Source organism: Pygocentrus nattereri, chromosome 21 (assembly GCF_015220715.1).
Source record: "Pygocentrus nattereri isolate fPygNat1 chromosome 21, fPygNat1.pri, whole genome shotgun sequence".
In the NCBI taxonomy this organism is placed as follows: Eukaryota; Metazoa; Chordata; class Actinopteri; order Characiformes; family Serrasalmidae; genus Pygocentrus; species Pygocentrus nattereri.
This window is the reverse complement of record NC_051231.1, coordinates 10,857,682-10,874,088: the sequence shown is the minus strand read 5'-3', so window position 1 is coordinate 10,874,088 and position 16,407 is coordinate 10,857,682. Positions and strand designations below refer to the sequence as shown.

The window sequence follows — 16,407 nt, the reverse complement described above, 5'->3', positions numbered from 1 at the left end:
CTAATTGAATTTAAACTAAACCTGTCAGAAAGTGGATTAACATTAAGATCTTTTGACTGATCTTTCAATCGAATATGCTTTTTCTGATTGCTCCGTGTGTATCTGGATATCTGAATATGAACAGACTGCTTGTGAATCAGTAGGAAATACAGGTAGATGTGATGTGTCTATTTCTGATAAAATATTTTTTTAGTTTTATTTGCTGTACAGTTTTTGCAGGTATTTTATGTTCATATGTGACAATATAAAATAAGAAAGGTTAAGAATATCGTTGCTGTGAAAGTGTTTTTAAACATTAATATTAAATATTTTCACGAAAAATAATATAACGAACATAGTAACAGTTGTTTTATTTTACGTTATTTATTGTCTTTTTACTGTCTGAATGTTGTAGAGTTTTTATACCAGCCCAAATTGATAAATTTGACCATATATTTGCGGTTGCAACAAACAAAGAAAAAATTGATTTAACTTTGATGATGGAACAAGCTTTTGGAACATTTTTATTGGTCCATTGCTCATGAAATGTTAACACTGTGATAGATGGCAGCTGGCTTGTTAAAATGATATTAAAAAGACAAAAAATTGATAAGTTTTTGCTCCACAGTGACGATATTCTGAGATTATATATTTGAGAACATGGAGAAGTGAACTGGTCCAGCATCTTTAGGATACTCCTCATATTCTCTGGCTTGTTCTTATTGCATGGTCTGCAAGAAATAACCATAACTCAATACACAGCCATTTCAAGATATTCTAGCATTTCACTGAATTGAATTAATATGGTAATACTGTGAGATTTTTGTGCTTCAGATATACATACGTTCTCCAGCCAGCCGATGTAGGCAGACACACGAGTGAAGACTGTAGGCTTCCTCTGCACGTTGCAGCCTTGAGCAGAAACGAAACTGGTGACTCCATGGACGTAGTATTTTCCATTGACCTGGCAGTTCAGGGGGCCACCAGAGTCACCCTGTAGTAGAGAAGAGAGAGGACGTGAAAATTCTTTGTGAGTGGCAGCAAACTAATTTATGTCAAGAACAGCATTTTATCTGTTGTAACTTTATCATTTTATTTTAGACAAAAAAAGAACAATAGTGCCTCTTTTGTTGCTTGATATGACAAGAAGTTCCACTGCAGTTCTATAGAGAACACATCATGGATATCACTGCTAAAAAAAAAAACTTGGCTCTCTGAAAAAGGTTTTTTACAGGACAAGGAAAAGTGCTCTTCACTTTTAATGGAAGCTAATGGAGAAATAGATTTTCCAAGTAATTTTGGACAATTTCTGTTGGTCCATTCATCATTAGCAACTGCCTTTTTCAAACTAGGTCAAAAAAAGAAAAAATGATAAAAATGGAGATAAAAGGTTTTGCTTTGACAGCAGTGATATGTTTGTATTGGCATATATTGGAAATGTAGGGTTGATGCAGTTGGTGTAGATCAGTGGTGTGAAACTCAACAGCTAAAAGGGCCATATTAAAAAATCTCAACAAATTCTTGGGCCTTAATTTTACTTAACATTTTGCTGTGACCCCAACTGGCCACTGTTTGCTCAAAATGCGCCAAAACTACAAAAAATAAGCATGAATACTTCCAAATGATAAAAAAATAATTCTGAATGAGAACAAATTGTTTTATAGAAAACAGTAGGCTACATTAGCTGCAGTTGACTGTTAAACCTCTTTAAATGTCCCCAGTGTAGAGTAGATTTTTTTAAAGCTGCTTATTCGCTTGAACTAGACACCTGACATCTCGTTTTGTTTTTGTGGTGCTTTTGCATAGAACTTTGTTTGCAAGGGGATTGGAGCACAAATAATGTTGCAGTGCATGCTGGGAGACAGTAGTGCAGCTTATGGTGAAATGGGCGAATATTAACAGAAAATTTGAATAATTTTGCGGGCTGAATAGATTTGTGCCACGGGCCTGACTTGGACATATTACACAGGCGTGAGTACAGAATTACAGTAAGCTCTCCAAGCCCATTAACACAAATATTCTTATTACAGGTGAAAAGTACTATACCTGGCAACCTGAGAGACTTCCACCTCCAGCACAAACCATAGTAGTCCTAACTGAACCTCCCCACCAACTGCTGCTGGAGCAAGTCTTATAGTCCACTACAGGCAGGTAGGCCTGCTTCAGGTTAGAAGAGAGGGATCCTCCAGCTGTAGTCAGAGTTTTGAACGAGGGCAGTAAGACACTGTAATATCACTGGTCCATAATATTAGTAATTGTTTATAGTAAAAAGTTAAAATAGCAGTGGTAAAAAAATGAGTGGCTTTCTCGAAAGGCTACATAAAGTAGGGCATGTCTGGCAACCACATGATGCCCAGTTATCACTCACTCTGAGTGCGGCCCCAGCCGGTGATGTAGCAGGGGTTATTGTGGGGCAGGACCTGACCAGAGGGAGGCAGAGAACCCAGCTGGATGTAGGAATTCAGAGTTGCGTCAGCAGACAGACGGAGCAGAGCGATATCATACCTGAGATTAAGGGAATTTTTAATTTTTAGTGTCAAATGATCTATTTCAGAAATCAGGGAAACTTCAAAATGGCTCACATAAGGACAGACCACCTTTTAATACTTTCTTAGTACAGTACTTTATCAGTCTTAGTTATGCTGCACCTCAGTTGTGTACTTAGCGCTAATACTGTGGGCCAGAAATGGATTAAGCCTAGACTCTTAGCAATAAGGCTTTTATGCTGCAAAGATGGGAAGTTGTTTTAAATCTAGGCTATATATCCAATATTTCCCATTTTGAGATTGCTGTAAGCTTATTATATTACTTACTTCTTCTTAATTTCTAAACATTTTTACTTGTGTTTTTATCAAGTGCAATCTCATTAACAGATAGTTTTACATATTTATTGACCAATAAGACACTCTGACTTGTAACAATAGTAAAATTCAGTTTGGGACCAAAGATTCATTAAAGAACCAAATACAACAGTTTTTACATAACTGAGGGGAATTAACAATTGAACTTTTCACATACTGAAGAAGTATAGTGTGTAAGTGTATAATTATGGGCTCAATTGCAGTAACAGTGGTAAATTCTATTATTATTATTTTTTTACTTATCCTCTTTATTGTTTTTTGTAAATATGAGCTAATTCCAAATTTGATGCCTGCAAAACATTCCAGAAAAAAAATCGGAACAGGGGCAGACCTGGAAGTTTGTGGAATGATCAAAAATACCTATTCATCATGTCTGATGTACAAAAGGAGCATTCATAAAAGGCTCAGTTTCCACTTTGCGAAGTACTTCGAGAGTGAAGTAAATAGTCCAACAGTTTAAGGAACAGCGCTATTCAACACAAGTTCAAGAAATTTAAGGATGCCATCATCTACAGTCCCTAACTCTTTCTTATGGTTCAGGGAATCTAGAGAAAGCTTTGTGCGTAAAGGACAAGGCCAAAAACCAACACTGATCAGTTTAGTTTTTCCACAAGAAATTAACGTAAATCCAGATTTTCTGGTCATGAGTATCTCTTCCTTTTCTGCTTCGTATTTGTTCTATTGTAAGAATGCGTATGAATGAATATGCTTAACTCTTGCACCTATACTATTTGCTTTACAGTCACGGCCGTTAGAATGATAGTATTCAGACAGCGTTAGTTGTTTGTATGTATTCATCAAGTAGATCAACAAGAAAACATAGATGCAGTGATGTAGGTTACCTACCCATTTGAAATCATGTTGGAATTCCAGTTGGGGTGAATGTAGACCCGGCTCACAGAGATGTACTGCTCCTTGCCTTCATGCTGAGAGATGTTATGATCACCTAGCACAACACGATATGTCCTTTGCCTATAGATACATAAAAAAACCTTGTACATGATTTTCAATTTAGACACACTTACAAAAGACAGTGCTTCAACTATTCTTTAGTAAAGAAAACTGTCCTATATAGAACCATGACCACTCAAAGAACCCTTGGCATGTTTAGTTCTTTGTGTCATGAAAGGATTCTTTAGAAAATGTGCATGCAGGTGCTATAAATGGTTCTGTATAGAACCTTTTTGAAAAGGGTTTTATCATTATAAACTTGACATCTAAACAATAGAAGTGCTATATATTTTGAATAATTGTGGGTGCTATAACCATTTTAAAAAAGGTTCTAAACAGAACCATCTACAGCACATTCTCTATCACTCCTTGAAGAAACCCTGCATCATGGAAAGAACCCTATAAACATGCAAAGGGTTCACTGAGTGTTCATGGTTCTATATAGAGCCATGTTCTTCACGAAAGGATCCTTGAAGCACCGTCTTTTTAAAGAGTGTACACTTTAATGATGGTTCTTTAGTAAAGGGAATGGTTCTGTTTAGAACCATGAGATCTATATAGAACCATTCCATGTTTAAATGGTTCTTTGTATGGTGAAATGGTTCTTCAGATTTATGAAGAATGTGTTGTAAATGGTCTTGAAAATAGCCTAAAAGGTTCTGCTATTGGGACAATATAAAGCTTGCATATAACAGAAGAACCATTTTGGATGCAACATAGAACCATTTTAAAAAAGACTGTATATAGAACCATATAGAACACATTCTTTATCACTCTGAAGAACCATTTCACCATACAAAGAACCATTTAAACATGAAATGGTTTTATAGAGAACTCAAGGTTCTAAATAGAACCATTCCTTTTATTAAAGCACCCTTGAAGAATTGTTTTTTAAGTGTGTTCATTTAAAGTATCCAGAGTCTCTGTGGTTTACTTCTGCTACAGTATGCTATATTGTCTGAATATTATACACATACAGAATTAGATCCATAAAGGTCATAACAGCAGTGCTGAGTAGAAGGGTGAAAAGTACCACCCACATGAATTACTTCTAGAAAGACAGAAATATTATTAACACTGAGGGACATTGTGAGGTTACAGCAGCAAAAAGAAGGAATGTGAAAATAATGTCCATAACTTGTCATGTACAGCTTTACAAATATGTGCTCAAATGTAGGTGACAGTTTACAAATGATACACCTTGAGGTGGCACCTAATGAGATTTTAAAAATGTGGATTTTTAGATGTGATCATTGTGCAGCTTCATGTTATATGGAGGATCTATAGATTCATAAATCCATAGTTTAACAGAAACAGGAATATTACACAAAAACAAAATCATGCCAGAATAGTTGTTAAAAATTATGTAAAGATTAAATTTCAAAGATAAATTCTTCATAGTCTGATGTTAAAAAGCACATCATTAAATAAATGCACGCATTCTGGGAGTATATTGCTTCTGTCAGAAGAAAACCTCGCATCTCCATTTTTGTTGTTTTTCAGTTTTTGACATGATTTGAAACTGCCTGTTGCTGTTTACACTATGTTTAAGTTTCATGACGAATTGGCCAAAAGAAACAACCCAGAATGACTGATGAAAATGCCTGGTTCCATTGACTTATATTAAAAGTAAAGTAGGTTTTTCCTTCTCCTGTAAAGTAACCGTTTTGGAGATTTGCGAGGTTTACTTCCGACAACCTGGATTATGTAAAATACATAAAATCATCCTCTACAGAAAATATGTTTCTGCACACTTTAATGCACGATTGGTGTTTATTTCCTGAATTTAACATTTTGATAATAAATAGATAATAAAACATTGAAATGTGTTCTGTGCAAAAGTTATGGCACATTTAATTTTATGAATTTTTCCCATGCTAAACTCAGCAAATAAATAGAAATTGTGAATTAAAATTTGCTGAAATTTTAAGTGCATTTTAATTTTTTAAGTATTTCCAATTTTAATTTAAGTGCATTCTGTGTAGAGAAATGTGCTGACATACAGTACTTTCACAGCGTTTGGCAAGTATATAATTTGACAAAGGGTGTTCACACTTTTGCATACAACTGTATTAACATGAAACAAATAAAACATTAAATTAATAATATAAGGACAGTTTTCTAGAACCATATCAAGTCGATTATAACATGTCTATAGTGTATTTATACCCAGCTAAAAATTGCTTAGTTAAGTCATTCTGTATGCATTTAAACTCAATATTTAATTTAGAATTTGAATTATCAAATTAAATTAATTATTTAAAAACTATTCGGGCAACAGTTTTAAAATTTTATGTAGATGCATGTTGTAAATTGAAGCTTTTGCTTGAATTTTTCCATGACATAACCTGCCAGGCCCTGTGCTTGAGTGGAATTACCAATGAATTAAACTCAGTCTAAACAAGTGAAGATAATATGTAATGGTCTTACCTGTCCACACAATGGGCTGCAGTCATCACCCATCCTCTCCTGACCAGGGTTCCTCCACAGGTGTGATGGTATGAGTTGCCAGATTGGAACTGGAGAGAGATCTGAGATAGAAGATGATATCATGATCTCATTGGAACCTCTACAGTGCACTTTCATTGATCTATCGCTTGCATAACAACTTGTTTATGCAATTGCATTTCCTTTAGAGATGGGAAAGTTACCTGCCAGGGCCATGAGTGTGGTTTCGCTACTTCACCACCTACAACTCTTCCCTCCACTTCCTCCAAGAAGAGAGCCTGGGGCTCCTCATCAGCAAGAGCTGCAGAGACAGACAGGACAAATGAAGCGCTGAGTAAATGAACCTGAGAAAGATGCAATCGTTCTGCTAACTGGACTGCTTAGCTCTAGATCAGATAGCCTGTGTCCAGAGGAGTGTGAAAGATTTCTTACCCAAAGAGGCGAGAGCGGTAAATAGGAGCAGCTTCAACATGTCTGCAGTGCGGCAGGACACTTTCTAGTTTGCCACTTGGTGCCTTTATAGTTGACTTGTCTGTTGATACAGCACATTCCGCAGTGCTATACTGTACGTCATACGTTCCCCCACGCTCTGCAGATGTGTTCTGTCTCACAGTTATCATACATGACCAAGGACAATGTGCCTCTTGTGGGAATTCTGACATCACAGTAACATGTGAAATATGAACTGTTGAAATAGGGAATGGTGCTCTGTAGCTTCTGGATCGATAGAAATGTGGCTCATTCTGATATGCAGTGGGAACCGGCAACTGAGAGGGAAAAAGATAGTACCCCCAAGGGTACATCTCAGTACCTTTAGTCAGGGATCATATCTGTACCATAATCCATTTAAATTATATTTTCTAAGTTGTACTGACTCCACACACCCCATCTCTTTATTTTACTGTTCTGCTTTTAAACATTAGGTTATGAAAAGGCACAAATATGAACTTTTCACCTGGGAAAACTGATTTAAGGTGCACAGTTGAACCTTAAAACTACTGCTGTACATTTACATTGTTTGTACCTTGATGAACAAAAAATGTACCTGCACAGAACCTTTATTTCAAACGGTGTAGGTCAAAATTGCAACATAGAAAGATATTTAAATTCCATATTCCAAAATGGAGAATCTCACAAATATTGTTTCTTACATAATGAGCAATAAATTGCCATATAATTTAGTCTGATTTGGTCTAAACTACCTCTCAAAGAGAATACAGACAGTCTGGAGCACTATAACTCCAATGTTTTTGTAACGCTGGCGAGTTAGGAGGCGGACGCATGTGCTGAGATAACCGACTTTTATTACGGGCAAATCCAGGGTCGTGGTCGAGCCAGTCCAGGTTCCAATAATCTATACTGAGCTTAGGGTGGACAGACATAACTAAGAACAAAATTGAACAAAACAAGCCAAACAAGCCAAACAAGCCAAACGTCTAACAACAAACATCTCAAACAAAGTCCTGCCACTACACAGGGGAAAACACAGGGCTTAAATACATGAGGGTAAACAAGGGACAGGTAGAAACCCAGGAGGGAACAATCAGGGGGCCGAACTAGGATCAAAACAAAGCACATGGACTAGACCAAAACAAACACACATGGACCGGACTGGAAGGGGCCAATCATGACAGATTTTCTATTTGTTACAGTTTTCTGTTTGTTTTTATTGACTTCAAGTCAAATACATCATGTTTAAAGCAATCATTAAGCCATAAAGAATATTTTTATATGTTAATCAGACACATTCCTATTCAGAAAGTGAATTTGATGGAGATAATATAAAAAGGTTAAAAGGCTTATAAATGTTTTCTTTTGTTACTTTTTTGAAGCCATTTGGAATTTGAGTTGCGAGCAGAAATAAGTAATTCACAGATTTGATTAAAATAATACATAATAATGTTGTTATTAACATTCATTCATTAATTAGATGATTTAAAATGATTGTTATTAGTGTTGCATTTATGCCCAGTAAATATTTCAGCTGAGTTTAGTCATTCTGTAAGCAGTTAAGATGCTGTTTACTAGGGCACATTTTGCAAAAGATTCATATGTAAAAAATATTTCTGAGTTTTTTTCATGGAAATCCATGCTGTGACCAGGCTGGCAGTAGGTGTGTTAATGTGGAATGACACTAGCATTTCATTTTAGACCAAAAAGAGAAGAATGGAGCCTGATGAACATCTATTCCTGTGCTGTTAGAGGCTGGATGTACTGAGACGTTCCACTTCTTTTTTTCTCACATTGCAGCCTTAGTGACTTGTGGGCTGTTCAAACACCACTAGTGAATGCTGCATTAAATATTCTTGACAACTGGTGTCACATTATACCATACCATTAATTAGAACCTGTCACCTTAATGTCAAACAAAATCCATACTTGCAACAACTGTGACAGGTCCAAGTCCCTGTTGTATAGTAAATGAGACATATGCAGTTTATGAACTTACTTTGGCAGGTGATAAATTCAGTAAACTGAATACCTCAAAACAAACAGTGAGAACGTTTTCCACAGTCCTTAACCAGGCTCGGATCATCCAGTGGGTTTAATTGACATGTGCCCACCATGGGCCCTCGTGAGCAATTGTGAGAAATTTGAAAAGCTGTTTTAACTCACAAATATGTCACTGTGTTACAGTAAAGACATTTTGGCAATGTTGCCAGGCAGTTATTCCCAGCCATACAAGACCAGACTCCTGTCTCTTTGAAAGGGAAGAGACCAAAAAAGAGACCGAAGTGTTCCTTTCAATGTGCTTTGAATCTGGAGCTCCAGAATTTTAAAAGATGTGGCTAGAGTATCTGTAAGAGTGAGGCCTAATAGAGGATATCCATTTTAAAGGCAAATTTGAAATGTCAGCCACCGAGTTAAAGAAAAAATGTCTAGTCTTCAGTTATCAGAGGTGAGACATAAATGAAAATAAATAGATGAATAACTACCATGCCTTAAGGTTTGCATTAGGTAGGATGTTTGAAGATTTGGCTTTTTAGGTTCATGTATGTCTCATGCTTATACTAATCTGTGATCTTGTTATTGTGGGTGAGATTTTGCAGTTATTTTGATTCAATTGGAAAAAACACTGCATTAATACTGACAATGTGTCCAACATTGCTGGCAGAGTGCTGCCATCGTGGTGCTGCATAGGCTTTGTGTAACTTGGTGTAATATCATAATAAATTCCCTGACTGCCCAAAAAGGTAGCAGGTTAGGAACTCAACAAATGTTTGTGCCCATTGGCCCATGATTTGAGGATCTGGGACTGTTTGTGTCAGAATATCATATGATGGACACCATCCTTGGCAGTGGACAGAGGTTTGTCGAGTGTACTTACAAATATGTCTTATTGGCTACTTTGGAATCTACCATGGCTCTCTGTTGTCTTCATCTATGTTAAAATGACACTTAGCGTAAAATGGACATATCTTTTTAAATATTTCAAAAAATAAGTATGAAGCATGTAAAAACATGGCAAAAATGCACGTGCATATAGATGGGCATTTTATTGTCCATCAGGTTCTGTTTCTTACTTATAGATTCATTGAGTGTTGATCAGTATTTTTTATTATTTTTTTTTTGTAATCTGGCTTAAATCAGTAACTGTGATGTGTGGATGGGAGGATTCTTTATTTACTGTAGGACCAGATAAAATCCACAAAATGATACATTTCATTCAGAGTTCATGTTCATGTTCTGGCATTGCGGCTCCTCCTCTAAAGAATGTTCCATTTCCACTGCAGGCAAAGCAGATTTAGTTGATGGTGAGTCAGATTTGATTAATGGTCATTTCATTACTGCTTGGTCAGTCCTGTTTAATTGATTTAAAGTGGTTTAAACATCTTTTAGTAGTCAATGTTTTACATGTAGATATCTTTTGGAATTTGATTGGTGATGTTTCTTGCCCATGTTTGGAAAAGTCTTTTGCCAATGGACAGAGGAGCCAGATAAACAAAACATTCATGTACGGAGGCACCTGTGTTTTGTCTAGATAAAGATCATTATCCTTTTGCCCTTTTCTACCCTTTTAGCCATTTTCTCAAACACTTGACATGAAACTCCTATTGGTACTGTGTTTTAAATGAGATCAGTATCAAAAATATTGAATGAAACATTTTGACTCATTAGACATTTTCCAGTTTTCAGTTCAGGATCAGTAAAATACTGTCTGTCTGGCCATCTACCTGTTATTTCACTTATACGAAAGATCTACAAGAACATTCTTACAATCCAAAAACAGCCAGGACCAAGATTAACTTTAACAGATAAAGTGTGTTTATTGCAGGTTCATGTTTCCATTGCTATAGATTAACACAACAGGTCATGTCTCATTTCTTCTCAGCTCAGATGTCACTCTCACATCCAATTTATCCGATGATCTGAAATTTAGGGAAAAAACGCAAATGTGAATATGTGAAACTGAAGATAGAGAACAACGTTGACTTCTGATGAATTACAGTTTGTCACATGGTGTCAGGCGCAGATAATATTGCTCTGTCCTATCATACAGATGATATTCTTACAGAATATTTTAAGAAGCAGATGCTTACACAGTGAGCTGCACCAGTGTTATTACAGCGTACATACAGTGACAATATTCACAAGCTAGGTGCATTCATCATCCTTTATATTTTTATGTGCTAATTTGTAGTCAGTCTTTTGACTGTTGCACGAAAGGTTCCAAGATCACTTACACCATTGATCCAGGCGGTGTAGGCAGACACACGGGTGAAGACAGTGGGCTTCTTCGGGGTGTTGCAGCCCAGAGAGGACACAAAGCTGGTCACCCCGTGGACAACATATCGACCGCTCACCTGGCAGTTCAGGGGGCCACCAGAGTCACCCTATGGTCATAAAAGAAAGAAAAGATTTAACCTCTTAAACCGGCTTATTATTCTGTTACCACATACAGCATATCTATTCTTTCTGATGTCATTCCCTATTGAATAAGATGTAAGACGTTTCGAGTCATGCCATCACAACGTACATTGCAACCAGACAAACTGCCTCCACCAGCGCACACCATGGTGTTCTTAACGGTGCTGCCCCACCAACTACTGCTGGAGCAGGTGCTGTAGTCCACCACGGGCAGAGAGGCCTGCTTCAGCTTGGCGGACAGTTGACCACCAGCTGTAGAGAGAACCAACATGTAGAACTTAGGCTTTACACATGATGATATTGTGTGGTGCAAACATCTTGTGACCAAGTTAATGAGGCTTGCGATCCATGTAAAGCAAAATCCCTCCTTGACCACATTTTTTCTTTTTTTTAAATTATTTTCTTATTCATTTTCATTGAAAAAAATTCATTCTTATTCATTCACTTTTAACACCAACAAAGAACACAGAACTGAGGGGAGAACTGAAATAAATAAATATTTAAAAACATTTATAAAAGAAAAAGGAAGAGGAAAATAAAACTTTACTGTTACAGTACATATTTCTCTTTTCTACATAGTAAAGGAACATAGTCTGTGCTGGGCAGTTGGTCAGAGCTCCATAAGGTTATTTTTTTATTTTAACAAATTAAATATTGGAGGTCTTTGTTGGTTCCATTTGAGCAAGTTGCATTTTCTGCTATACAGTATAATATACTAGTTCTCTTATCAGATATGGGGTCTAGTATTCTGTCTAGATTGGTACCCTTCTAATTTTCAACCGTTCCACAGGAAATAGATAACTGATCCTGGGTGTGTTTTACTAGAACATGAGCTAATTGGGTACGTTAAAGTTGCCAGACAGGGTTCTTTAACATGATTCCGTTGAAGAAACACCGTTGGTTCTATAATGATCCTTTCACTGCATGGGTCTCTGAAGACCCAGTGATTCAGAGTGGTTTGGTGTAAAATGGTTCATTGTAGAGACTTAGATTTCTTTACAGTGGTGGTGATAGGAACCAGGGGTCATCTTGTCTACAATACAAAAGCTATTTTATTTATTATCCAAAAGTTTTATATGTAATGTTGATGATGGTAAAACAGTATTTCTGGGAAAAAAAGCTGTTTTGCCTTCAATGTCCTGCACATAACTCTTCGCCATGAATGGATTTAGATCATCAGATGTACACCACCACTGTAAACAATTCTTACTTGGGCAGTTTCTCTAGAACAGAGCATTTCACATCAAATCATCACTCTGAAGGACTTTGTTTACATGGTAACAGTGTAGTTAAATGGACATTTTGAAAAATTAGAATTCTCCTTTTATCGCTCACTCTGAGTGCGGCCCCAGCCGGTGATGTAGCAGGGGTTATTGTTGGGCAGGATCTGACCAGAGGGAGGCAGAGAAGCCAGCTGTACATAGGTGTTCAGGGTAGCAACGGTGGACAGACGGAGCAGAGCAATGTCATACCTGGGATCAAAGGAAAAGACTCCAGATTTATTACTGTGAATCCGACACAATTAATCTTAAGGACATGGCGTACTATTTCAACAGGATCCTTAATCTGTTTTCACGCTCGAGTATGTTCAGGTTGGGTCTCAGATCATGCTTTTTCATAAACTGTGAAGGCCTGAAAATGCATGATATTTATTATAAATGGCGTCATATTAATTCTCTTTGGCGCTCAGAGGTTCAAAATCATTATTCAAACGTTTGAAATCGGCATTTTCAACATTACAAAAACAATTTGGTTGCAGATACATATAGAATGATGCCCAATATTGTTGCCATGTGCAACAAACAAATAATTAGTAGTCTAATGACTTAGCAAGCTTTCATAACATTGTGAAAGAAGCTAGGATGATATTAATATCCACAGTGCTGCAGATTTCAGATGTGATCAAATCTTGGGCAGATAACTGAGTTTATTTTAAATAATAATTATTAAGAAGTCCTATTGTAAATTATTGTACACAGAATAGAATCTGCTAGGCTTAATGAATAATGTCTTGTTTCGACCCCAAATACTTGAATAAAACATCTAAAATACCTCCTGGTGTCTAGTGTATTATACTTAAATGTACACAATATAAGTTTTTATATATAATAGCCAAAAATAAATGGACGAGTGATTCCAAACTTTTGTATGGCAGTGGTAATAAATGGTTTCTGTATGATGTTCCTGTACCCTCCAGCAACGCTGTTGGGGTTCCAGTTGCTGTGAATGTACACGTTGCTAACGCTCAGGTATTGCTCTGTGCCCTCTTGAGTGTAGATGTCATGATCTCCCAGAACAACACGCCACGTTCTCTGCCTGCAAAGATCAAAAACACAAAAAAGTCCTCATTGGACTGCCTTTGAATGTGGATTCATTCATTAGACCGTATATAAATGTACAGCATTGAGCTGCCTGGAAAGCCCCGGACAGCAGAGATCATTAACGATGATCTTTGCACTCTTACATTTCCCGGTTAAGAGATCAGCCATATCTCCAGCTATTGAAGCCTGATCTTTTAATAACCAATTTTAGCCTGAATAGAGCAGAGGGGTCTTAGTTACTTGTCAACACAGTGAGCAGCTGTCAACACCCATTGCCTCTTGATCAGAGTTCCTCCACAGGTGTGGTAGTAGGTGCCACCTGACAAGTACTGCAGAGAGATCTGAGACACAAGAGTCCAAGCGTAAAATTAACACTATATTGTGATTAAAGAGCTGAAAAATAAGCATTAGGGTGTAAAACGCTTGAGATTTTAAGGGGTTATCTTGAATGTATGTGAATCATTATTATTAGTCTATTCATCATGAAATTTTCACATAATATAAAGATCAGCTGTCATTTTCCTATTAGTGTAAAAATAATGAACACAAAACAGTGAGTTAAAGGACTCTGATATAGGGGCTCCCGAGTGGCACAACCATCTAAGCGCTGACCCTATCAGGGTGGTGATGCCTCAGACATCCATGGCCATGAGTCCAAAAGAGCACAATTCTGGGCTGTCTCTGGGTGGGTAGAATGGCCCCACTTCTCCCTCCCATCACTCAGCACAGTGCTAGTCTTAGCTGATGTAACAGAGCTTGAGGTTAATGTTCTCAGAGTGTGTTTAGCTCTCTAATGATGTTACATTCGCAGCAGTTCAAAAACATGCGGTGGCGCTTCACAGGTCTCAGAGGAAGCCTGTGCTAGCTTTTGCCCTCATAGCACTGGTGGTATTGTGTGATTGGGGGGAGTCCTAACTAGTGGGTGGAATTGGATACAACTAAATTTGGGAGAAAATTGCAAAACAAAAAGGATTCTGAAATGACTAACAAAGTGCAAAGTGGTTGGACAGTCCTATCTGGCTTGCAAAAGTATTTCAATTTTCTATTATTATTATTATCATATCACCCCCTCCGCCTACAACAATCCATGGGACAGCAGTTACACCACAAAGTGCTTCATTAATATTAGCTTCTGTTTTGACTTGCACCTAACAAAAGCACATTAAGATGTTTCCTAGTTTGAAGGAAAAAAACATAATATATTTTTTCTTCGTTTCACTCTAGAATGTGGCACCATTAGAATATTTTTTTATGTAAATGCTCCATCTCCAGCGGTCTACACATGATTGTAACAGCCTCCTATGAAAGAACAGTTTACCTGCCAGGGCCAGGAGTGGGCTTTGGCAATCTCTCCACCCACAACTCTCTCCACCACATTCTCCAGAAACCTGAGCTCAGGCTTCTCCTCTGCCAGCACTACACACACACACACACACACACACACAAACAAGCACACATGCTCAATATGCATATGAATGCATCCCTAATGCATTTGACTGCACATATTTTGGGCTAGTTTCCCAGACATGGTTTAATCTAATGTATCGTGGTGATACATTCATACAGTCTTTGTCTCCTTTAACTCATTAATTTCTATCCCCAGTGCCCTTTATTGCTGCATTTATCACTAGGTGCACTGTAAAGGCCACTGCTTACTGATAGGATCGTGTTTCATAGTGTAGCATGTAGCATCACATAGCAGAACACATTTTTACATTCTTATAAGTTTAATGAAATGAAACATTTAACATAATTGATCCCATTCGGTGTTGGTGTACTACCTCTCTCAAACTCGTATTGAAAGGCTAGTAACATTAGCTGAGGTAACAGACTGTTAGCATTTGTCTTTTTATCTTAGCAGCCACTGAATTGTGAAGTATAGTGCTATTCACCTTTTTCTTATTAAAAAATGTATTATGTGACAGAAATTATGCTCTTTATAATCAACCACAAATTTTCCAAGATTGGCCCATCATACACTAAAAAATACATTTGTTAACTTTTGCCAGCCTGCATTTGGCAAAATCTGCTCTACAGATTGGCAGCCTGTTTTGAAAATGTGTCTAATTTTCTTGCTTGTACGAGAGAGGTGACTTACCCAGGGTGGCGAGGACACTCAGCAAGAGGAATCTCAGCATGCTTGCAGTCACTCACAACTCTCACATAACAGGACCACTCCAGTGGTGCTTTATGTACCATCAGATAGCAAGGAACAGTTCATTCATAGCTGGATGTTTTCCACCATGGCTGTTCAAACAGGTGTGCACATTCTCACAGTTATCATATCTGCCAAGGTTATTTGCCCTTATGCTGATTACCTGAAACTCTTTCCTCATGCTTTTTATTAGGCTGAACTGGCCTGAGGCAACATTTGTATGTCTACTATACCTTAACCCTTTACTTTCACCCATCTGCGAGCAATGAAGCAGAAGGTAAGACATACTTATGTCTTCATATTGAGCAAATTTAGCTTAATATCAGGGCTATTCCTTTGTTTCAGTAAAGGTAGAAAAAAACCTGATAAATTATTACTTGATCAAAAGTACAAGTGTCTGGTGGGGAGCCCCTCAATGACTTCTAGACCTTCAGTGAATTAAAAAAAAAAACATTGAATCTCCATTTTTGTTGTTTTTCAGGTTTTTTTTACATAATTTGAAAACGCCCATTGCCCTTTACATTATATGTAAATTTCACGAGGAATGGACAAAAAGAACTGGCCCAAAATGACATGGAAAAGTCACCAGAAAGTCTGGTTCCATTGACTTACATTAAACGTAAAGCATGTTTTCCTTTTCTTTTAAAGATATCATTGTGGAGATATGAGGTTTTGTTCAGACAACAGCTATATAATAGGTCTTGTAATGAAACTTGAGTATTGTAGTAATTCACCTGTTTCATTGTTCAGTTTTGTTTGGAAACAAAAGGAAGATGAAGTGTATTTCAGCCAAGTGACCTCTCCTACTGCTCCTACTGGTTAG

General features: G+C 37.2%; 2 protein-coding genes across 2 annotated transcripts; both read right to left on the bottom strand.

Annotated features, from left to right (window-relative positions):
- Positions 1-457: 457 nt before the first annotated feature.
- LOC108431500 (elastase-1-like) lies at positions 458-6,777 on the bottom strand. The gene is made up of 8 exons (XM_037532400.1): positions 6,672-6,777; positions 6,443-6,540; positions 6,222-6,322; positions 3,687-3,812; positions 2,348-2,484; positions 2,026-2,168; positions 824-973; positions 458-710 (listed from the first exon to the last, which is right to left on the bottom strand). Exons 1-8 carry the CDS (start codon positions 6,709-6,711, stop codon positions 699-701), a joined length of 807 nt encoding a protein of 268 aa, XP_037388297.1. The 5' UTR covers positions 6,712-6,777; the 3' UTR covers positions 458-698.
- Positions 6,778-10,482: 3,705 nt separating this feature from the next.
- On the bottom strand, positions 10,483-15,656 carry LOC108431515 (elastase-1-like). Its single transcript, XM_017704722.2, has 8 exons — positions 15,528-15,656; positions 14,748-14,845; positions 13,670-13,770; positions 13,299-13,424; positions 12,444-12,580; positions 11,218-11,360; positions 10,925-11,074; positions 10,483-10,609 (listed from the first exon to the last, which is right to left on the bottom strand). The coding sequence occupies exons 1-8, from the start codon at positions 15,565-15,567 to the stop codon at positions 10,598-10,600; spliced, it is 807 nt and encodes a 268-aa protein (XP_017560211.1). The 5' UTR covers positions 15,568-15,656; the 3' UTR covers positions 10,483-10,597.
- Positions 15,657-16,407: the final 751 nt, after the last annotated feature.